Source organism: Suncus etruscus, chromosome 13 (assembly GCF_024139225.1).
Source record: "Suncus etruscus isolate mSunEtr1 chromosome 13, mSunEtr1.pri.cur, whole genome shotgun sequence".
Lineage (NCBI taxonomy): Eukaryota > Metazoa > Chordata > Mammalia > Eulipotyphla > Soricidae > Suncus > Suncus etruscus.
In genome coordinates, this window is record NC_064860.1 from 25,692,501 (window position 1) to 25,716,258 (window position 23,758).

Consider the following 23,758-nt stretch of genomic DNA (forward strand, 5'->3'; position numbering starts at 1 on the left):
TCTTATTTAGCATCCAGCCTTATCTGCAACCTTCATCCCCTTGTATGGTGCAAAGTTAACTAATTTAAGGTCAGAAGAAAAAAAAATCGGAATGGTGGTTGCCTCCTAGGAACATACAGTGTGAGGGTGAGGGAAAGTGACAGAGTAGGGAGTATTGGCAGGGAGGATTTTAGACAAATGAATATATCGTGATAAAGATGTATGTTATAAAGGTGGATTCACTTTATTAAACTTATATAGTGAAGGTTTGTGCATTTCGGCATACATAATGGGTGAGGGGAGATTTCTGGGCTGGGAGGGCACTCATTTATTTTTTGGTTTGGGGGTCACACCTGGCAGCGCTCAGGGGTTTCTCCTGGCTCTACGCTCAGAAATCACTCCTGGCTGGCTCAGAGGACCATATGGGATGCCAGGATTCTAACCACTGACCTGCATGCAAGGCAAACACCTTACCTCCAAGCAATCTCTCCGGCCCCAGGGAGGGCACTCTTATCTGTATTTAGGACATACTCCTGACAGTGGGGGCCACTCCTTATGGTGATGGGGAACCATATGTGGTATCAGGTGGCAGGGATTGAACCAGGGTTGGCCACATGGAAGGCAAGTACCTTAATCCCATACTGTCTCTCCAGCCCTCAATATAAGTAAAAACATTTTTTAAATTTTTAATTCAGGCCTGACTCACAGCTCTTTGCTCAGGGATCACTTGTGGTAGGTTCAAAGGAATCATATGAGATGCTGGGGATTACAAGACAAGCACTCTTCCTACTGTACTGTCATTCTGGCCCCTAGGTACGTACATTTTTTTAGTGGCCTCCAGTTCTCCATAATAGCAATGTGGGGAACATGTGGGCAGACTGTGGTACTAGTATCACCTCAAGCTCTTGTTTATGCAGGGAGACAGCTCCTCTATATAGAAATTTACCTGTGAAAGAAGAGTATATTCAGAAATTGAAACCTTTGCGAGTATAGAAAATGGGTGGTGACATAGAAATGTTGATTTTTTTTTTGATGCTCAATAAGGAGAACATGAGAGATTATGCTATTTTATTTACCTTATATAATTTGGATTTTTTTTCTTTATTTTCTTTTTTGTTTTTGTTTTTGGGCCACACCCGGTGACGCTCAGGAGTTACTCCTGGCTATGCACTCATAAATCACTCCTGGCTTGGGAGGGGACCATATGGAATGCTGGGGGGATCGGTCATCCTGGGTCAGCTGCTTGCAAGGCAAACAAACGTCCTACCGCTGCACTATTGTTCCAGCCCCTAATTTGGAATTTTTTTCTATTAAAAGATTAACGAGTGCTCATATACTTATGAAGATAAGTTATTTAATGCCTTAAAACTATTTATTAGCAAAACTGTGCCAGTTAATTTCCCGTGTTAACAGAACATCACAGTAACAAAATTTGTTTTTGGCAGCCATGAAGAATTGTACTCAGTTCGCCCTTACGGAGCCCTTGATTCAGGTTTTAATAGTGTGGACAGTGGTGATAAGAGATGGTCAGGGAATGAAGTAAGTGTTGTGTTTTTATGTTTTAACTACTGTTTAAGGAATATAAAATGATAAAAACATAAAGTGTCCTTTTTATACCATTTCATTATTTTTACTGGATGGGAAAGGGAATGGGCCATTCCCAGCAGTGCTTACTGTAGGCTTACTTCAGGCTCTGTGTTCAGAGATCACTTCTGGAAGTGGTTGGGAGACCATATTGGGTGGGGAGGTTGGGGTACTAGGAATTGAACCTGGGCCAGACATATGTAAGGCAAGTGCCTTCACCCCTGTAGTACTTCTCTGAGTTCCGTTCATTTTATTTTTATTTATTTTTTATTTTTTGGGGTTTTGGGCCACACCCGGCGATGCTCAGGAGTTACTCCTGGCTGTCATTTCAGAAACAGCTCCTGGCAGGCACGGGGGACCATATGGGACACCGGGATTTGAACCAACCACCTTAGGTCCTTAATTGGCTGCTTCCAAGGCAAACGCCACTGTGCTATCTCTCCGGGTCCCTGTTCTTTTTATTTTTAGTTCAATTTTATTTGATTGGGTAACTTGATTTATAGTAGTGTTAGAACTTATGCCCTTGGCATGCAAATTTACTATACCACCACCAAAGCGCCAGAAACCCTCCACCATTGTCCTTGGGTCACTTAGGTCTTAACTGGATTCAATTTGAACTTACATTACGACCATGTTTTAAATAACTTCATTGTCAAAATTTTTGAAATGAAATTTTTTTATGTTCTGTATTTTTTAAGCCCACAGATGAATTTTCAGATCTGCCTCTCCGAGTAGCAGAAATTACTAAAGAACAAAGACTAAGAAGAGAAAGCCAATACCAGGAACATCGAAACAGTTTAGTAGTAACAAATGGTGGAGGTAAGTGTGATTCTTGGTGACATCCACCAGTCTTTATAATCATGCTCACGTGATCATTTTCACATTCATTCCTTTTGTCTGTGTATGCATAGCTTCTTAGCTCTTCATGTACTTTTCCCTTAAGATTGAGTGAGATCATTGGGAAAAATTGTTTTCCAAAATTGAATTTGGGTTGAATTTCAATTTCTCTTTTTTCAGCCTTGTTAAAAATACTGTTTTGGCATGCAAAATATGCACACTATCCTTTTGAACCATCTTCACAGTCACTAAAATTGGGGTTACTCATTCTTTCTCTGTGTGTTTTAGACTACACCTTGTAGTACATGGGAGATTATGTGGTGCTGGGATTAAAGCCAGGTCTCCCACATGCAAAGCATGCTTTCCAATCTTTTGAGTTATTTCCCTGGGCACCTAACCATGTTCTTTTAAATTTCTATTCCCTCTCTCTGTATATATGGATAGGGACCACACTAGTAGTTCTGGGAAAGAGGGAGCAGACCACTTCCAGTGGTGAGGGCCTGATGGCTTGACACTCAGGCGCAGTGGTGGTGCTTGAGGTTACCAGGGCTACATGTTTTGTTTGTTTGTTTGTTGTTTTGTTTCGATTTTTGGTTTTTGGGTCACACCAGGTGGCGCTCAGGGGTTGCTCCTGGCTTGGGGAAACCGTATGGGACGCCGGGGAATCGAACTGAGGTCGTCCTAGGTTAGCACTTGCAAGGCAGACGCCTTACCTCTAGCACCACTGCTTCGACCCCAATAAAAGAAAGTTTTCTAAAAAGTTACTTATAGAGCACTAGAGAGAAGGTACAGGCGTCACTGGGCTTGCTTTTTATGTGGCCAGCCCTGATTCAGTTCTAACACTGTATAGTCCCTTCAGCTACAAAAAAATCTAGAAACTAATGATGCATATCTTATGTTCTTACCACAAATATTTTGAAAAGAAAGAATTTAAAATCTTAAATAATTCCTTTTATCCATATACTTTTATAAAATATCTAAAACGATAATTTGTAGAAAGTAATTTTCCAAATAAAAGCATTTCCAAATAAAAGCATTATGGACAATAATTATGGGAATGAAACCAGTAACATTTCTTTCTTTCGAAGACCATTTTCTTCCTACATTTTATCTTTTCTTTCAAATTAACCATTAGGGCCAGAGCGATATAGCACAGTGGTAGGGCATTTGCCTTGCATTCGGCCGACCCAGGACGGACCTGAGTTTGATCCCCAGCATTTCATATGGTCCCCTGAGCATGCCAGGGGCAATTTCTGAGCTCAGAGCCAGGAGTAACTCCTGAGCACCATTGGGTGTGACCCAAAAACAAATTAACTGTTAGGTCTTTCTGCCCCTTCACACTGTTTTTTGTTTGTTTTTTGTTTCGGGGCTCTACCCAGGCAGTGCTTAGAGGTTACTTCTGATTTTGCACTCAGGAATCTCTTCTGGTGGTACTCAGGAGACCATTTGGAATGCCAGGGTTTAAACCTGGGTTGGCTGCATGGAATGAAGCACCCTATCCATTGTACTATCTCTCTGGCCTAGGCCCTTATCTCTTTTTTTTTTTTTTTTTTTTTTTTTTTGTGGTTTTTGGGTCACACCTGGCAGTGCTCAGGGGTTACTCCTGGCTCCATGCTCAGAAATTGCTCCCGGCAGGCACAGGGGACCATATGGGATGCCGGGATTCGAACCAATGACCTCCTGCATGAAAGGCAAACACCTTACCTCCATGCTATCTCTCCGGCCCCGGCCCTTATCTCTTTAAGAGAAATATGATTAAACCACAATCTAAAATATTAGAGGGCTGGGAGACTGAAAGGAATATACTTTTCTGTGTTTAGAAGAATTATCATCCTCTGTCTCAAAACTCAGTTTTTTAAAAAAAAAAAAAAAAAACAGTAAAGAGCTGTCCAAAGGAAAGAAACATTAGAGGTCTGTGCTCCAATAATTGCCTTCAATTACTGCATTCTTCAGGAAATTGAAACAGCTTTTCTGGGGCCTATTTTTATAAGTAGCCATGGACCAAATTGTAAAGGCTTATGTAACTTTTCTCATTCCTTCCATTTTTCAGAGTAGAAAACATTAGGGAAAAGGAAGCCATGCATTTGAAAGTCTCATGTGGCTGTCTCGTTTGACATTTTTTTCTCTTTTGTCTTGGCCAGTAGAACCTGATCTGGATCAGATTGACTACATTGACAGCTGTAATGTGGAAGAGGAGGAGGATGAAGCGAGACATCCCAAGGGCCCGGATGGAGACAGCCTGAGTTCCCAGTTTATGGCCTACATTGAACAGCGGCGAATATCTCATGAGGTACTACACCTGTTTTACCTGAAATATGTTACTGCCCCCTAGTAAAAATTAGTTCATGGTACTAACACTTTGTCTTGCCAGTGATTGGTTTAAATGTAATTATTTGTTTTATTATTTAGCTCCAGTGTCATTACTAAATGCTTCTAGTCCAATTGTAAGAGTCGGCCAATAGTGTCAAGGTGGATTTCAAATAAAATGACATTTCAGAATACTTAAGAGTTAAAGAACTCGGGGCCGGAGAGATAGCATGGAGGTAAGGCATTTGCCTTGCATGCAGAAGGTCGGTGGTTCAAATTCCGGCATCCCATATGGTCCCCCTTGCCTGCCAGGAGCGATTTCTGAGCAGAGTATCTCCTGAGCGCTGCCGGTTGTGACCCAAAAACCAAAAGAAACAAAAAGAGTTAAAGAACTCATAAGAATATCCTAAAATGAAGTAGATAGTTTTCATTGTTCTATTTCGTTTATTTTTCTTTTATTGTTACTGACAGGATACAGTTTGATCAGGATCAACGAAGAATTGACCCAAACTGCTATCTTTGAAACAAAATTAAAACTTAACTGTAGAATTTTTATAATGAACATAATTATATTGGCACTTTTATGCTAAGTCAGACAGAATATAAATTGTTGCCATCCAAATTCTTGGATGTCTCATAGAGTAGAGCATTGAGTTGCCTTCGAAAACAAAAGAGCATTCAACCCACTGTGGAATGCCTGCCAATTCCCTGAGGGTCTTAAGTAGAAATCGCATTCCTCAATATATCTAGTCAGCATAATAAAATGGCTCACTTCAGTGTGTGGTGTTCAAGTCTGGAGTTGGTCCCAGGCTCTGAGCAGGAATTATTTGAGAAACAGTTGGGGCATTTTTGGACAATGTTGAATTAAAGCTTTTATGAGTAGAAAGAGTTATTTCAAGTGGGATAGACTAGGATACTACTGTTGTTTAATTGTTTAGACTGTTGGTTCCAGCTTTTTATTATTTTTCATTTATTTCAAAATTAAAATTAACAATACATTTTTAAATATTTCTATTACTTCCTTAATACACTTGCAAAAGAAATGTATTACATGTTTATGGTCCAGGATTTAAATACCATCTGAGAACTGTAACTACTTGCAATTATAAATAGAGTAAAATTGATCAGCTCTAAAGGCATATAACAAACATTCAAGAGGCGTTCTTCAAGTAGCATGAAGTCGTCTTGATAAATATGTTTATTAATTTTTTAATATAAATAATTCTGAATGTAGTTTTTATTGTTTGACACTTTGCCCTTTTTTTGGAGCCATGCTCAGTTCTAAGGGCTTACTCTGATTCTGCATTTAGGGCTCATTCCTGATGAATTCGGAGATTATATAGGTTGCTTGGGTTCAAACCCCAGTCGATCATATTCAAGGCAAACTCCTTACCTCCCATTGTACTCCCTGGCCCCCAAAATGACTATTTTTTTTATACATTTACTTGTTTTGTTGGCCACTTCCAGTTGAGCTTATGGCTTATCCCTGGCTCTGCACCAAAGGAGCACTGCCAGTGGGGTGCTGGGGAGCTAACCTGAGTCTGCCATATGCAAGGCAAGCGCTCTGACCACTGTCAGGTGTGGTGACATCTGACTTTTCTCACCACCACTGTCTTTGATCCTTCTCCTCTCCCCACTTCTGACCTCACTCTCTCTTTGGCAGATTCAGTTCTGTTGGCAGAATCTTAGGGTTTGTTTTCACTGGCCACTGTATTACCCCTTGTTTTGTTTCCTTAAACTCCACATGTAAGTGAAATCTGATATTTTATCCTTCTTTTGACTCGTTTTGCTTAATATGACACCCTCAAATTCCATTTAAGTTGTAGCAAAATGCATGATTTCTAGTTTTCTTAGCAGCTGCATAGATATTATACTTAATGTGAAAATATACCACAATTTCTTTCACCACTTATTTGTTATTATCAGATGGGTTATTTCTAGATCTAGAATGTTGAACATTTATTTCACAAATTAATATTTTTGTATTCTCAGGGTAGATGCTAAGAAATAGAATAAGTGGGGGATCTTATAGGAATTTTATTTTTAATTTTTGAGACAGTTTCATACTATTTTCCCGAGGGACACCAGATAATATCACCAGTAGTGTACCATTTTCACAGCAACTCGAACAGTACTGGTTGTTTATAGACTTTTGTTACACACTGTTATCTCAGATGTAAGGTGATACCTCATTGTTTTGATTTGCATTTTCTTGATAACCCACGATGATGAACAGTTTTTCATAGACCTATTGGCCATCTCTATGTCTTCTTTGAGGGAGTATCTTTTCAGATATCTCCTTATTATTTTTTTTTTTGATAGGGTTGTTTGGAGGTATTTGTGCTTTTTTTATTTGAGTATTTACCTGTCTTGGGTAATAGGCTTTGTCAGATGTATGGTATGTAAATATTTTCTTTAACTTAGTGTCTTTATTTTAGCTATTTATTTCTTCTACCATGCAGAACTTTTTGGTTTGATATATAGTTCCATATATTTATTTTTGCTTTATTTTTATTTTTATTTTGCTAGTGAGTCAAATGTTAAGACAATTCTGAAGTCAATTTCTTGGAGAATTTTACCTGTTCTCCTTGATACACTTTGTTTTTATTTTTAACTTTTATGCTCTTTCCTTGATACACTTTAATGGATTTGAGTTTTACTCTGATCCATTTTAAATTAGTCATTGTATAAGGTTTGAGATAAGGGTCTAATTTCAATTTTAAAAAGTTTTTTTTGGTGGGGCTGGAGTGGTGGCACAAGTGGTAGGGTTTTTTCCTGCACGCACTGACCTAGGACAGAGGGCGGTTCGATCCCTCCAGAGTCCTATATGGTCCCCCAAGCCAGGAGCAATTTCTGAGTGCATAGCCAGGCGTAACCCCTGCGCATCACTGGGTGTGGCTCAAAACATATTTTGGGGGAAAGAGGCTAAAGCGATAGCACAGCAGGTGCCTGCATGTGGCCAACTCAGGTTTGATCCATAACATCCCAAATGGTCTCCTGAGCCTGCAAGGATTAATTTCTGATCACAGAGTCCAGAGTATCTCTTGGGCCCCCAGCACTTTTTTTTAATAACACTGTGATTTAACAAATTGTTCATAATAAAGTTGTTTCAGACATTAAATGCTCAAACAAATCCCATCACCAGTATGACCTTCCCTCTACCAGTGTTCCCAGTTTCCCACCCACCTCCATCACCTCCCCCATTGCGGGCGTGAACAAATTTACTTCCTATTGTTTGTTACAACACAATGATAAATGGAATTATCAAGACTTAAATAAATAGAGGTCAATTTGAAATACTTGTTATATCTCTCAGTATTGTTACTTAGTCACTGAAGATTCAGTGGACTATGGTTGGTGCTAGATGGACCTTCTAGGCTATGTTTAGGCTCACTGAGTTTGGTGGTCTTCTATGTAATAGATTTTCTGTGATCCTACTGGCTATCACCACTATGAAATTTTGAGGTGCCACACGGTTGCTAGGATCTATATATCTGGTTTGGCAGTTTGTTAAATTTAAGTTTTGGGGCTAGGCCATTTCTGTCGGGTACTGGGTGTAGTGATGAGTTGCTGAGTTGTCAGACAGAAAGGGAATCTACCCCCACCCATTCTTAGAAAACCTACAGGTATCAGCTCAGACTAGACTACCTGGGAAGAGTCAGCAGCCATCATTTTGTTTTGAGCTTGGTAGAGGAGCTGGGCTCTTTCTCTGTTTGGAAGATGGTGCGTTTTCTGACAGTAGAGTGGGATGGAGGGGGTGGTCTCCCACCCCTCATTCTGAAAAAGTTAACTCATTTTTGCAAAAGTTGGTGAAAATACTTTTCATGTTTCAGTTCCTGCAATTTGTTCCTTTTTCATTAACTGTTTCTAAACTTTCTGTTCCATTCCTTTAGTCTTCAGTATCTGCCTTCATTCTATTATCATACTCTTTTGATTGCTATAGGTTCTGTAGTGTAGCTTCATGTAAAAAAATTAAACTTAAAAAAAAATTTAAACTTAGTCTTCTATTAAGCTCCAAAAAAGAAATGATGGTTACTGACTTTTCCCAAATAGTTCTGGTCTAGGATCTTTCAGAATGGGTGGGGGTAGATTCCCTTTTTCTCTTGAAGACGCAGTCGCCCAGTACTACACCTTCTAACAGAAATGAACCAGCCCCAAAACTTTACTCAGATAATATGGGCAGCTGAACCATCTTAGGTGGGTTTAGATTACAGGCTGAAAACTGGGATATTTTCAGAATGGGGTGGCCGAAGATCACCCCACTCCATCCCACTCTTCCATCAGAAAACCCACCATCTTCCTAGCAGAAAAATGGCCCAGCTCCTCTACCAAGCTCCAAAAGAAAATGATGGCTGCTGGCTCTTCCCAGTTAGTCTAGTCCGAGCTGATATGTATAGGTTTTCTATAGGTTTTTTTTCTTTTTTTTTTTTTTGGTTTTTGGTTTTTGGGTCACACCCAGCAGCGCTCATGGGTTACTCCCAGCTCTGCACTCCTGACAGGCACAGGGGACCACATGATATGGCCTGGATTCGAACCACCATCCTTCCTGGTTCACTACGTGCAAGGCAAATGCCCTACCAATGTTCTCTCTCTCCGGCTTACCTGTAGATTTTCTAAGAATGGGTGGGGGTAGAGTCCCCTTTCTGTTTGGCAGTTCAACAGCCCATCACCACACCCAACACCCGACAGAAATGTCCCAGCCCCATAACTTAAATTTAATAAACTGCCAATCCAAACTGTAAATCCTAGCAACCATGTGGCACCTCAAAATTTCATAATAGTGTTAGCCATTAGGATCACAGAGAATCTGTTACACAGAAGACTACCAAGCTGGGCCCGGAGAGATAGCACTGTGGCGTTTGCCTTGCAAGCAGCCGATCCAGGACCAAAGGTGGTTGGTTCGAATCCCGGTGTCCCATAGGGTCCCCCGTGCCTGCCAGGAGCTATTTCTGAGCAGACAGCCAGGAGTCACCCCTGAGCACCGCCGGGTGTGGGCCAAAAACAAAAAAAAAAAAAAGAAGACTACGAAGCTCAGTAAGCCTAAACATAGCCCAGAAGGTTCATCTAGCACCAACCATAGCCCATTGAATCTTCAGTGACTTAGTAACAACACTGAAAGATACAACAGTTATTTCAAATGGACCTTTATTTATATATCTTGATAATTCCATTTGCTTTTGTGTTGTAACAAACAATAGGAAGTAAATTTGCTTATTACTCCTGTTGGGGGAGTTTTATGTTTTCATACAATTTATAACAGTGTTTTTTTTTTTTTTCTATGGCCTTGAAGATTGCTTTGGGAATTTTGATGACTATTACATTGAATCTTTGCAATTTTGGGTAAAATGGTCATTTGCTACGTGTGGGTTATGTTTTCATTTTTATTTTTTGGCTATACCTGATGGTATAGATGTTTAGGGGTTGCTTTTGTTGTGTTAGGAACATGCTGCTTCATGCTTATTTTGGCTATTGTAATTTGCATAAACAGTATATAAAGAAAATCAAGGCATTTCAGTAAAAATGGGTGGAAGAATACTCGTAGTGTAATATTTAGATCCCTAAATTCCAAGTTGAATATTAAACTTATTTATGTTTGTGTTCAGGCTACATATGTAAATGTGTTGACTTTTTGCTTTTTTTTTTCTTTTTTTACCTAGGTTACACCAGTAAAGCCAGTACCCATTAGGGAAATTCATAAAACAGAAGACATGAGAAGATATTCACATAAAAACAGGTTTGAAACACAAAATCTACTTATTTTGATGTTAAGTTACAATAATAAGCAATTTCAGGAGATAACAGTGTCATATACTGTTGAAAGAGATGTCAGATAAAACCTTAGCTATAACTATTAGATTTGAAAATGTAAGCCCCAAATTTAAGGAGAGCAGTTTTGGTGATTTTATAAGAACAAATCCAAACTGGTGTGTGTTCAAAGTAAAGGGGAGGTCAGAGAGATAGTACAATGTGTAGAGCCTTGTACTCTATGGTTTCCTAAGCCCACTATGAGTGATCACTGAGTGCTGAGCCTAGAGTAAGCCTTGAACACTGTTGGTGCTGCCCAAAATTCAAAAGAAACGAGAAGGCAGAGGCTTAAGAAAATTAGATAATTTTCATAGTGTATTAAACAAAACCAAGCAGAGATTGGTGTTAGTTGGTGATATTACAGTGAGCAGGGTATTTGTCTTCCACTCAGACTGGTCCTCCAAGCCAGGAGCGATTTTTGAGCATATAGCCAGGAGTAAAATCCATAGATGAGTGAGACTATTTTGTGTGTATATCTCTCCCCCTGACTTATTTCACTCAGCATCCATGATCATCCATATATAGGAAAACTTCATGACTTCATCTCTACTGGCGGCTGTGTAATATTTCATTGTGTATATGTACCACAGTTTCTTTAGCCATTCATTTGTTGAAGAGCATCTTGGTTGTTTCCAGTGTGGCTATTATAAATAGCACTGCAATGAATATATGTGAGGAAGGCATTTTTGAATTGTAATTTTGTGTTCCTAAAGTATATCCCTAGCTGTATCATATGGGAGCTCAATTTCCAGTTTTTTGAGGAATCTCCATACTGTATTGTTTTCCATAAAGGTTGGACTGACGGCATTCCCACCAGGAGTGAATGAGAGCTCCTTTCTCTCCACATCCCTGCCAGCACTGATTTGTTTTTGGTCTTTGTGATGTGTGCCAGTCCATGTGGCATGAGATGGTATCTCATTGTTGTTTTTATTTGCATCTCCCTGATGATTAATGATGTGAAGCATTTTTATATGCCTTTTGGCCATTTGTATTTCTTCTTTGAGAAATTGTCTGTTCATTTCTTCTCTTTATTTTTTGATGGGATAAGATTTTTTTCTTGTAAAGTTCAGTCAGTATCTTGTAAATCTTAGATATTAGCCCCTTATCTGATGGATATTGTGTGACTAGTTTCTCGCATTCTGTGAGTGGCCTTTGTATCCTAGTCACTATTTCCTTTCAGGTGCAGAAGCTTAATATAGTTCCATTTGTTTATCTCTGCTTCCACTTGTTTGGAGAGTGCTGTTTCCTCTTTGAAGATGACTTTAGTCTCAGTGTCATGGAGTGTTTTACCTACATGTTGTTCTATATACCATATGGTTTCAGGTCTGACATCAAGGTCTTTAATCCATATGAATTTGACCTTTGCATGGTGTTAGCTGAAGGTCTGAGTTTGCTTTTTTTTTCATGTAGCTGACCAGTTGTCCCAACTCCACTTGTTGAAGAGACTTTCCTTGCTCCATTTTGCATTTCTTGCCCCTTTATCAAATATTAGTTGATAGTATGTCTGGGGAACATTCACCAGAGTAATTCCTAACTGCAAAGTCAGGAGTCACCCCTGAGCACCACTGAGTATTGCCCAAAATAAAAAAAAAAGTTTCAGGCATCCACACCAAACCCCTCACCAGTGTCTACCTCCCTTCACTAATGTCCCTAGTTTCTCTCCAAACCTCCAGCCTGCCTCTATGGCAGGCATCTTTTTTTTTTTCTTTTAGGTACTGTGGTTTCCATTATTGTTACTTCCAAGTTTCATGTCTAGCACTTGACCACCTTTCAGTGTCACCGCCGCCTCCTCCAAAATGACCACTTCCCGCCACCACTGTCTGTTCCCTTCCCCATCTATCTCCCTTCACCCAATAACAAGCTTCTACTAAAGACTAGTCCTCATGTTCCTCATTTTTTTTGCCTTTGGGAATTTGTTATTCCCCAACTATGTTTCTTTATATTCTACATATGAGTGAGGTCACTTCTGTGTCTGCCCCTCTCCTTTTCTCATTTCACTCAACATGACACTTACTCTAGATCCATTCACACTATTGATAGTAAATTGCATGGTTTCATCTTTTTTATGGCTGTGTAGTATTTCATTATGTATATGTAGCATAATTTCTTTTTCCTCTCAATTATTCTTGGGTACTTGGGTTGTTTCCAACTTTAGGCTATTGTGGATTGTGCTGCACTGAAAATAAAGGTGAAAAGATACTTTTTTGCATTAGAATACTTAGTTCTTTTGTTTTTTGTTTTTTGGTTTATGGGTCACATCCAGCAGTGCTCAGGGGTCACTCCTGGCTCTACGCTCAGAAACCACTCCTGGCAGGCTCAGGTGACCATATGGGATGCTGGGATTCGAACCACCATCCTTCTGCATGCAAGGCAAACACTCACCTCTATGCTGTCTCTCCAGCCCCAAATATTCGTTCTTAAATGTTTTTTCACCATCCTTTTCATGGTTGGGGTAAGGGAGGTAGACTTTCAGTAGGATATGACCAGTCAGGCCACATAACTCAATGCTTAAACCCAGAAATGTGCTTCTACTTGAGCCTAGTAGTGCTGGGACTGGGGGATCATACAGTGTATTAAGAATGCAAATTTTGGGGCCCAGAGAGATAGCACAGTGGCGTTTGCCTTGCAAGCAGCCGATCCAAGACCAAAGGTGGTTGGTTCAAATCCCGGTGTCCCATATGGTCCCCCGTGCCTGCCAGAAGCTATTTCTGAGCAGACAGCCAGGAGTAACCCCTGAGCACCACCGGGTGTGGCCCAAAAACCAAAAAAAAAAAGAATGCAAATTTTGGGGGCCAGAGTGGTAGCTCAGTGAGGAGGGTATTTGCCTTTAATGCATCCGACCAAGGTCTGATCCCTGGCATACCATCCCTGGCTTGGTCCCCCAAGGCAGCTAGAAATAATTTCTGAGTGCAGAGCCAGGAGTAACCCTTGAACACTGCCAGGTATGGCCCAAAACTTTAAAAAATCAATAGGTGAGGCTTTAGTCTTGTACATGATCAACTTGACTTCTATCCCCAGCATCACATATGGTTTCTGAAGTACCTCCAAGAAATAATTACTAAGTACAGAACCAGGAGTAGCTCTGAGTATTGCCAGGTATAGCCCAAAGCAAAAACAAACAAAGATGCAAATTGCTATGAAGTCAGACAAGGATTTAAACCTAGCTGCACAATTCATTAGTGTCACTAGGGGAAAGTTATTTCTTTGTTTTCCAGGGGTCCTCAATCTTTTTAAACAGAGGGCCAATTCATTGTCTCTCAGAGACAGTGTAGTTGGAGGACTACAAATTATAGTTTTAAAAATAAAACTATGAACAACTATGGCCTGAGTGCCATAGTTTGAGGACCCCAGCCCGAGAGTGAGAGGAGGAGTCAAGAGATAAGAGACTAGGGGAGTCAAAAAATGTGGTACGGGCCCGGAGAGATAGCACAGCGGTGTTTGCCTTGCAAGCAGCCGATCCAGGACCTAAGGTGGTTGGTTCGAATCCCGGTGTCCCATATGGTCCCTGTGCCTGCCAGGAGCTATTTCTGAGCAGACAGCCAGGAGTAACCCCTGAGCACTGCCGGGTGAGGCCCAAAAACCAAAAAAAAAAAAAAATGTGGTACACATTCCATATATGTGTACTGCGGGCCCAGGACAAGTCAACTACTAAGCAGGACAGACAACCATGGCGACAAAAACTCCCAGACTAAATAAATATCCTTGGTGGGCCTCATGTGGCCCATGGGCCATAGTTTGAGGCCCCCTGCTTTAGCTTCTCAACTATAGAATGAAGAAGCAATGTCTTACTCTGTAAGATTGTTATGAGGAGTAAGTCAGAAATGCTGTGTATTATAAAGTACTTCACATACATCGGGGTCTCAAACTCAATTTACTTGGGGGCCGCAGGAGGCAAAGTCGGGGTGAGGCAAGGCTGCATAAGGGATTTCGCTTACCGAATATTCGCAATAAAAAAAATCACATTAGTAAGAAATTGCAAAAAATCGCACTAAACATTTGCATACCCTGAATGGAACTGCTCGGGGTATGCAAATGTTCAATGAGATTTTTTTTCTTACTAGTGCAATTTTTATCGCGAATACTGCGATATTTGAAGTCCGGCCGCGGGCCACAAAATGTTGTACGGAGGGCCTTAAACATCCCACAGGCTGTGAGTTTGAGACCCCTGACGTACATGATACCTGATAAGCATTCCATAAATCGTTATTTCCCGTTTCCACAAAATTCATTACAAAAATAGTTGGTTCAGGGGCTAGAGAAATTGTACAGTGGTAGGGCGTTTTCTTTGCACGCAGCTAATTCAGGACAGACGTTGTTTCGAAATCCTCATCCTATATGGTTCCCTGAGCCTGCCGGAAGTGATTACTGAGCACAGAGTCAGAAGTAACTCCTGAGCACCGCTGGGTGTGACCAGGAGAAGGCATGCTGGATATCCAGCATCCCTCTCTCTCCAGCACTCTAGGCTCAAGCATTAAACCATCTGGCCAATAGGCCAAGTATTGCCAGGAATGGTCTTCATGTCCCCTGAGTGCTGCACATGAGCTCCCAGGCCTTTTCATTTACTCCCAGAAAAAAAAAAATCACTTAGTACTCTAATAATCCCAAGTTCTGTTAATTATATCACTTGTATAAGAAACAGTCTCCGTTTACATGTATATTATTTCAGTTACGGTAGTAAGAAAATAATAGTCGCATGTGAAAAGGAAACGACACAATGCTGTCTGAAAAGTGATCTCAAATAAGTATGACCAGCACTGGTTGACAGTTGTTAGCTCGCTCTGATATCACATGAAACATAAGTTGGAGACATCAGGTATTCCTGTGGGCCTTAATTCAATGACTTGGGCTCAAATTTACAAAATGCAATTAATCTTCTAGTGCCAGCTGGATGGTTTGCCAGGTGATTAATAGAAAAGCACATTAATGATAAAAATTTGTTGGTCTTCTATATATCTAACCTGTTTTTATTATAAAATTTTTCCTCTTTATTTTTTGGGGATCAGGCTTCCTGTTGAACCATCTGCATTTTCACCACTGACACCAAATCATAGTCAGGTAAAATTTTTTTCCTATTTGTTTAATTTTTCTAACTGAGGTAGTTCTTTTCTTTTATAATTCTTAAATTGCAATTATGCCAGACATCTGTAGACCTCACCACCTGTCTCTTTAATCATATGGTTAATACTGCATTTTCCTAACACAATTTTTAAACACCAGACTGAAAATAAATATTTATCTATATTACCTTTATAATATATCTAAAGACACAGTATACAAAGATGAGAAAAGGTACGCACACTTAAGATTGTACAGTCCAAATTGGTTGGATCAGCAATTGTTCCCTAAATTGTTAGGGTTTATTAACAAGTTGCCATTTATCTCTTAGGTTTAATTAAGTAAACTGATACTTTTTTTTCTAGCCATCACATATAGACTTAGAACTTCACCGAAGAAGAGAACAGTTAGTTGAAAGGACTCGAAGAGAGGCACAGCTCGCTGCCCTCCAATACGAGGAGGAGAAGATAAGGACCAAACAGCTTCAGAGAGATGCTGTCCTGGACTTTGTCAAAGTGAGTCTTTGGAATTCATGGAATTCTATATTCTTTAGGTTCCTCCCTTCCCCTCTCTCCTCATCCCCTCCCCTGTCCCCCTTCTCCTCTCCCATTCTCTCTTTTCCCTCTCCTCTCTTTTTCTTTCCTTTTCTCTTTTTCGTTCCTCCTTTCCCTTCCTCTCCCCTCCCTCCATCCCTCTATACTCTTCTCTCCCCTACCTCCCCTCTTCTCCTTGTCTCTCCTTCTCCCTCCCTCCCACCCTTACTTGTTTCCTTCCTTCTTTCCTCCCTTTTTTTTCTTTTAAGAATTCTTAAGCAAAGAGTCAGAAGTATATAGTACAAGGGGTAAGGAGTTTGTCTTGCATGCAGCAAACCCTGGTTTGTTCCCCAGCATCCCAGATGGCCTCCCGGCCCCGCCAGGAGTGATTTCTGAGTGCACAGTCAGGAGTAACTCCTAAGCATTGCTGGGTATGGACCAAAAACAAACAAAAATTCTTGAGCAAATATTGTAATTGATTTCTACTTATTTTCAGATTAATTATCTCTATGCTGATGGGAAGGAGGAAATCAAGTGATTTTTCTCCCTTTTAACAGGCAGTTAAACATTTTTGAACTTCAAATAGAAATATTAAATATATCACTTTACTGTTCAGCTGCCATTTTCTTAATCTGTCACACATTTGTAGAGATCAAGAATGATCTTTGTAATCATGAATGTGAACTTTTACATTCACATTTCATTCTTGCAGCTATAAACCACTGTATCCAACACTATCTCTTAACTTGTGCTCTTCTTCTTTGTTTTGTTTTGTTTTGGTTTTGGGGAATATACCCAGCAGTACACAGGACTTACACCCTGATTCAGGGATCAGACACGGGGGACCATAGGGGGTACTGGGGATTGAATCTGATCTATATGCAAGGCAAGCATCCTACCTGCTATACTATCGCTCTGGCCTGCTTTTATGAATATCAAGTAATAATCATAAAAATCACAAATAATTTTAATCATCTTTAATTTTATTTTCCTTTCTGTTTTCTCCACATCTACTCAATTAACAATCTACATTAATAGTTCTGTTTTTCTGTTTTGTTTTGTTTTGTTTTTTTGTGGTTTTTGGGTCACACCCGGCAGTGCTCAGGGGTTTTTCCTGGCTCTGTGCTCAGAAATTGCTCCTGGCAGGCACAGGGGACCATATGGGATGCCGGGATTCGAACCGATGACCTTCTGCATGAAAGGTAAATGCCTTACCTCCATGCTATCTCTCCAGTCCCCTGGTTATTTTATTTTATTTCTTTTATTCTTGTTTTGTTTTGGGGCCATACCCGGTAGCGCTTAGAAGTTACTTCGGCCCTGCACTCTTATTTTTTATTTTTGTGGCAGGGATCATGTGATGGGTATCCAAATTATAGCCTCAATGCAAGCATTGCTCTACCACTTGAGCCACACATTTCTTTCTAAACTTTTTTTTTTTTTTTTTGGTTTTTGGGCCACACCCGGTAACGCTCAGGGGTTACTCCTGGCTATGCGCTCAGAAGTTGCTCCTGGCTTGGGGGACCATATGGGATGCCGGGGGGTCGAACCTCGGTCCGTCCAAGGCTAGCGCAGGCAAGGCAGGCACCTTACCTCTTGCGCCACCGCCCGGCCCTCTTTCTAAACATTTTAACATCCTCTCGACTCTAAATCTTTTCATTCTTTCTTCCCTTTATCCTCCTTTCCTTCTACCATTTTTGTGGGGTGGGAGTGGATGTAGGCCACACCAGCAATGTGTGCTTGAGGGTTACTTCTGGTGTTTCTTGGGGGATCATGAAATTTCTCATGAGAACTGAAATTGGCCCTCTGGATGGGAAGCATGTACTCTAGTCCTTTGAAATATATCTCTTGGGGCCGGGCGGTGGCGCTGGAGGTAAGGTGCCTGCCTTGCCTGCGCTAGCCTAGGACGGACCGCGGTTCGATCCCCCGGTGTCCCATATGGTCCCCCAAGAAGCCAGGAGCAACTTCTGAGCACATAGCCAGGAATAACCCCTGAGCGTCACAGGGTGTGGCCCAAAAACCAAAAAAAAAAAAAAAGAAAAAAGAAAAAAGAAAGAAATATATCTCTAGCCCCTACCTAGTTCATTTTTCACGTGTATTACCATAGCTCTTGTCTTGGCTTTTCTTTATAATTATTTGTATTTTTGTTTATTTGATAATCTATTTCTTCGTACTCTTTTTTTTTTTTTTCAAACTCCAAATGATAGGGACCTTGTTCATTATTTTTTTTATCCACTATCATATCCCTGTATTTCATTAGGCCTTAGATCATACTAAAGCTTTGTGGATGAATGAATTATTCTTATCAAATGTATTAATTCCATGATAATGCTCTTTAGTGTTTAGGATGACAATTTACTCTATGGTTAAATACTCAGCTAACAAGTGACAGAACAAGGACTCAAATCAAGACAATCTGACCCCAAACCCTGTCTTGACCACAATGCTATACTTATTTTTTTTTTATTTTTTTTTTTGGTTTTTGGGTCACACCCGGCGGTACTCAGGGGTTACTCCTGGCTGTCTGCTCAGAAATAGCTCCTGGCAGGCACGGGGGACCATATGGGACACCGGGATTCAAACCAACCACGTTTGGTCCTGGATTGGCTGCTTGCGAGGCAAACACCGCTGTGCTATCTCTCCGGGCCCAATATACTTATTCTTTTAGTAACACTTAATAATGACTAATACTTATTTTACTCTAAGTAAATAGAATTCATTATTTTATTGTTCCAGAACTTAACTAATTTCCCTTTTTTGTGGGATTGGGGGATATATAGCAAAAGTCATCATTAAGTCCACAAAAACATCAGCCCTCCTTAGATGGTGAGGTAAGTCTGTACAATTTTCTTTGGAAATTTTTATTGCTACAATGGAAATGAAATGTTTGTATGTTATCATTTTACCTTTCTTCCCCCCTTACATATCATTCTGTTAAAAGGAAGACATAGTCCAAGGCTATTTATTTTTTTTATTTATTTATTTATTTATTTATTTATTTATTTTATCAGAATCTGTAAAATCTAGAGATAATTTATTTATCATCCCCAACCCCACTAGAAGTATCATCTCCCTAGATTATTTTTATAGCATCTCTGTAATGAGGATGAATGGGTGAATGGTAGTATTCCAGTGTTTTGTATCTCACCCATAATGCTATTTCCAAAGTGTCTTGCTATTGATTTTACTTTGTGTGTATTATTTTAATAATGCCAAATAGTACATTTTTATTACAAATTAGTGTGTAAAATTAGAAGCAGGAATGAAGACCAGTGATAAAGCATATATGCCTTGCAATTGTGCGGGCCTAGGTTTACTCTCCTGCACTGCAAAAAAAAAAAAAAAAAAAAAGTCACAGCAACAAAAAACAAAATAAATTGCTCAACTTTTTAAAAAAGTTCCATACCAGTATCAGAGCTTTTTTAGAATTTGTCCAGCAGGCTTTCTGGTCTTCATCGGAAGGCCCTCCTACTAAAAAAAACAAAAGGTCCATACCTATTTTAGTTAAAATGGAACTTTTTGAATGAATGTTTTCACTATAGTTGTCTTTCCTGTGAACAAGTTCTCTCTGTGTTTTCATTTTTCTGTTTGTGATCATTACTTCCTTCCAAAAAATGCATTAAGGCATTACTTATGTGAATTTTCTTTTTGTAAAACAAGTTATTTGAAAAAGGAAATATGGTGCTTTCAACATAGGCTTCTGTGATTATTCATTTTTTGTTTGTTTATTTTGGGTTACTCCTGCCTCTGTGCTCAGAAATCGCTCCTGGCAGGGTCAAAGAACCATATGGGATGCCAGGAAAAAACCGGGGTCCGTCCTGTATTGGCCTCGTGCAAGGCAAACACTCTACCGATGTGCTATCTCTCCTGTCCCTGTGATTATTCTTTTTAAGATTGGGGGAAGGGACCTTCACAAGTAGAGATAGGGGCACTGCCAGTAATACTCAGCCAACCAGGTCAGATAGTTCAATACTCAGACCTGCTGGTAATCGAGGTTACCAGGGCCAGCCAGCGATCTCAGGGAGCACCAGGACTATGGCCAGCAGTGGTTAGGGACACATAGAGATCTGGGGATTAAATTTTGGGCCTCTCCTCTGCAAGGCATATGTTCCAGTCCTGTGAGCTATTTTCTTGATCCTTTCTTAGTTAAACTTTTTTTTTTTTCCACATAATAAAAGTTCTGTACAAATCTGACATCCAAAGTTTGTCAAGTTAATACTCATTTCTTTTTTATCCCAACATTTCCTTCTTCTTGGTCATTCTAGAGTATATAATTATCTAAATATTCAAACTTCTCAAGAAACACGCATAACTTCATGTATTTTTAAACTTTCTACTTGCGTGCTTGTGATTTTTCTGAGAAAGGGATTGGAGAGATGCCTAGACTAGAAATCATGACTCTTGAATTAATTGCTTTTTTAACTGATTCGTTAAATGGTTACATACATATTCTTTATATTATTGCAATCTCTGTTCCTCACCATTCTCTTCTGCCAACAGAGAATAATTCTTGCTCCTGCCTTGCTGTAGAGAATTAACAGTAGATTGTATTTGATGTTGCTAAACTCTTTGGAAGAAAATCATTACTCAGCTAACTTTTTTGGTACATGGATTCCAAATGATTGTAAAATGGTGCTATATATAGCATCTTGCCAAGTATGTCTTAATATGTTTCTGCTTGTGTGTGTATTTACTGACTACATCACATATGTGTAGTTTGTTTTTGACATTGCTTCATTTTTCTTCACCTCTCCAGTTTCCCTTTCCATCCAGAAGGTCTCAGCACACTGATGATAGTGCCTTGTTAGTGGTAAGAGCCTTGCATAAAACAGCATTACATGTCTAGAGATTGAAGAAGTTATTGTACTTTTTGGATAGTTATCTAACTACCATAAAACATGATGAGCATCATAACTGAATAATTTAAAATAGCTAGAACTGTTTTGTTTCTTACATTACTCTCCATGATTCACCACCCAGTTCCAGATTTCTGCAATTAAGATTCAAATAGCTTTGTTAGTGTTGTCAAAAGTAAAACAGTTAAATTGAGAAACATGTTGTTGGCTTTTCTATATTTGTTGGAAGGAGAAGTCATGACATGTCTATTTCTGGGTGTACTTTATTAATTTGGGTCGTGGTTTACCCGTTTATTACATTTTTAAAAGGAAAGAAAGCATCTCAAAATGATCCTCCCATGCCCATTTTTAAAACTCACAAAAACACTAACTTAGAATGCTATAGAATTATCTTTTTTTTTTTTTTGGTTTTTGGTTTTTGGGCCACACCTGGTGACGCTCAGGGGTTACTCCTGGCTATGCGCTCAGAAGTCGCTCCTGGCTTGGGGGACCATATGGGACACCGGGGGATCGAACCAAAGTCCGTCCTAGGCTAGTGCAGGCAAGGCAGGCACCTTACCTCTAGCGCCACCGCCCGGCCCCAGAATTATCATTTTTAACACTGGATTGCTTTTAATGCTTGTTTAATCAGCTGAAATGAGTATAATTTGATTACTTTATTGAAATACTAACCATTTAAAAATTGCTTTCCCATCATGTTTTATGCTAATATTTCATTGTAATGAAAGCAGTGCAGAAATGTGACTAGTAATAGTGCATACATATTGTTGCTTGAATTGTGAACATGATATTCTTGTAATATAGACCCATTGTCTTAAGATTTCTGTGTATTCTAGAGTCCCCATTTTATTTGAGATGGATAAAACACATTTAATTGGGCAATTTTAACAGATGAATAACAGTTGCCAGGTCTCAAAGTTTTAGTGAAAGTCAAGCCAGCATGATAAACAAATAAATAATAAATTGTTGCATAAAATGTTAAAAATTGATGAAGAAGAGCCAGAGAGATATCATGGCACCACAGTACCTGGTCCCCTGAGTTCAGGAGTGATTACTGAAAGGAGAGCTGAGCAAGGATCTGAGCACACATGGATTTTCAAAAAAGAATTTTAGGTGCTTCAGATACTTTGCCAGAATTATTTCCTATAAGGAATAAATGTCCTAAGGTTCAAATTATCATCATTTACAAAACAAATCTAGATCTAGCTGACAAAAATCTGCATTAGGGTACAGGACAGATAGTACTGCGGTTGAGCATTTGCCTTGCACAAGGCCAGATTCGGTCCCTAACACCCCATTTGATTCCTGAACCCCTGGTAGGAATGATCTTTGAGCTCAGAACTGTGAGTAAGCCTTCAGCGCTGAATGTTGCTTAAAAAACAGACACCAAAATGGAGAAAATCTTATATTATATTGCTAACATATTGCATATTATATTGCCTTCCTATCCTTTACAATAAAACAAAGGAAACTTTGAAGATGAGATTTAATAACACAGTCAGAAATAGAAATCTGAATGCCCAGACAAAAAAAATGAAATTGAAAAAATAGTAGCAAAATCTCCTAAACACGATTTTGAAATGACTTTCAGCTGTTTTCAGTATATACATTTTTATATTTTAATTAAAGTATTTTTATGTCTGACTTTAGTCCTTTCAAAGCAAGACTCACATGTTTTTCTTGTTACAATAAATCAAAACAGTGTCTGAAGAGTTATTTTAAATTTATTACTGATCTTTTTAGCACTACTGTTTAATGGCTTCAGATGGTAGAATAAAGCCCAAACTTAACATGTTTGCTAGCTCATTTGAATAAACTTTGAATGGCTTGGCATGGGGTCCACATTCCCTTGTGCTGTTAGTTAACATCTCAGAGTTCACATTATGCCCTCTTTTTCTTCAATTCTTCAAATGTGGCTGACACTTTCTTGTGTCAGGGCCTTTTCGAATGCTTTCCTCCTTTCCTGCTTCATTCTGTGTCTAGTCCTCACTCAATTTCCTTATTTGTTTGTCAGGTGTCAGATGTGTCACATCTTTTTGTTTGTTTTTTTTTGTTTTTGTTTTTGGGTCACACCCAGCAGCGCTCAGGGGTTACTCCTGGATCTGCGCTCAGAAATCGCTCCTGGCAGGCTCGGGGGACCATATGGGATGCCGGGATTTGAACCTCCATCCCTCTGCATGCAAGGCAAATGTCCTACCTCCATGCTATTTCTCCAGCCCCAGATGTGTCACATCTTCAAGATAGCTTTCAAACATCTCTTCCTTGCTCCAAAACAAATTTATGCCTGCTGTTCATTTGTTTTTCTTCGTAGTACTTTAAATTGATTACTTAGTATTTTATGTCTCTATCTTATAAGAATTCTAGACAGTTTTTGTTTTGTTTTCTTTTTGCTTTCAGGGCCCAGGTAAAGTCCAAGTCTCAGGCATGCACTTTTTTCACTGAGCCCCAAAAATTCTGTGGACACAGAATATTCTCTGTAACACGTATATATGTCTACTCAGTACCCATTATTGTTCCCAGTACCTTAATTAGGTGCTCAAATATTTTCTGAATAAACATATAAATACTGTGCACCTAACATTGCTTCTTGCTGCTTAAATCATTTAATGATGTAAAGGTCTAATGACTGCCAGGAGTGATTTCTGAGCAGAGAGCTAGGAGTAACCCCTGAGCACTGCCGGATGTGACCCAAAAAACAAAAAAGAAAAAAAAGAAAGAGCTTGACTATAAGTTTTGAGACAAATTTTACTCACAATATAAGTTATACTAGCACTTTCTTAGAGCTGCCCTTTAGGCTTCTTTTGG

General features: G+C 39.5%; 1 protein-coding gene and 1 non-coding gene across 2 annotated transcripts in view; both read left to right on the forward strand.

Moving 5' to 3' along the window:
- LRCH3 (leucine rich repeats and calponin homology domain containing 3) overlaps positions 1–23,758 on the forward strand; it is a 102,103-nt gene that overhangs the window by 51,830 nt on the left and 26,515 nt on the right. Inside the window, exons 7-14 of the mRNA XM_049785885.1 lie at positions 1,425–1,518; positions 2,262–2,382; positions 4,545–4,690; positions 10,365–10,441; positions 15,516–15,567; positions 15,933–16,082; positions 18,878–18,928; positions 20,854–20,907. Coding sequence (XP_049641842.1) covers positions 1,425–1,518; positions 2,262–2,382; positions 4,545–4,690; positions 10,365–10,441; positions 15,516–15,567; positions 15,933–16,082; positions 18,878–18,928; positions 20,854–20,907 — 745 coding nt within the window. The remainder of the gene's footprint in view (positions 1–1,424; positions 1,519–2,261; positions 2,383–4,544; positions 4,691–10,364; positions 10,442–15,515; positions 15,568–15,932; positions 16,083–18,877; positions 18,929–20,853; positions 20,908–23,758) is intronic.
- LOC126026931 (U7 small nuclear RNA) lies at positions 19,504–19,565 on the forward strand. Its single transcript, XR_007502117.1, has one exon. It is a non-coding gene; the product is annotated as a U7 small nuclear RNA (small nuclear RNA).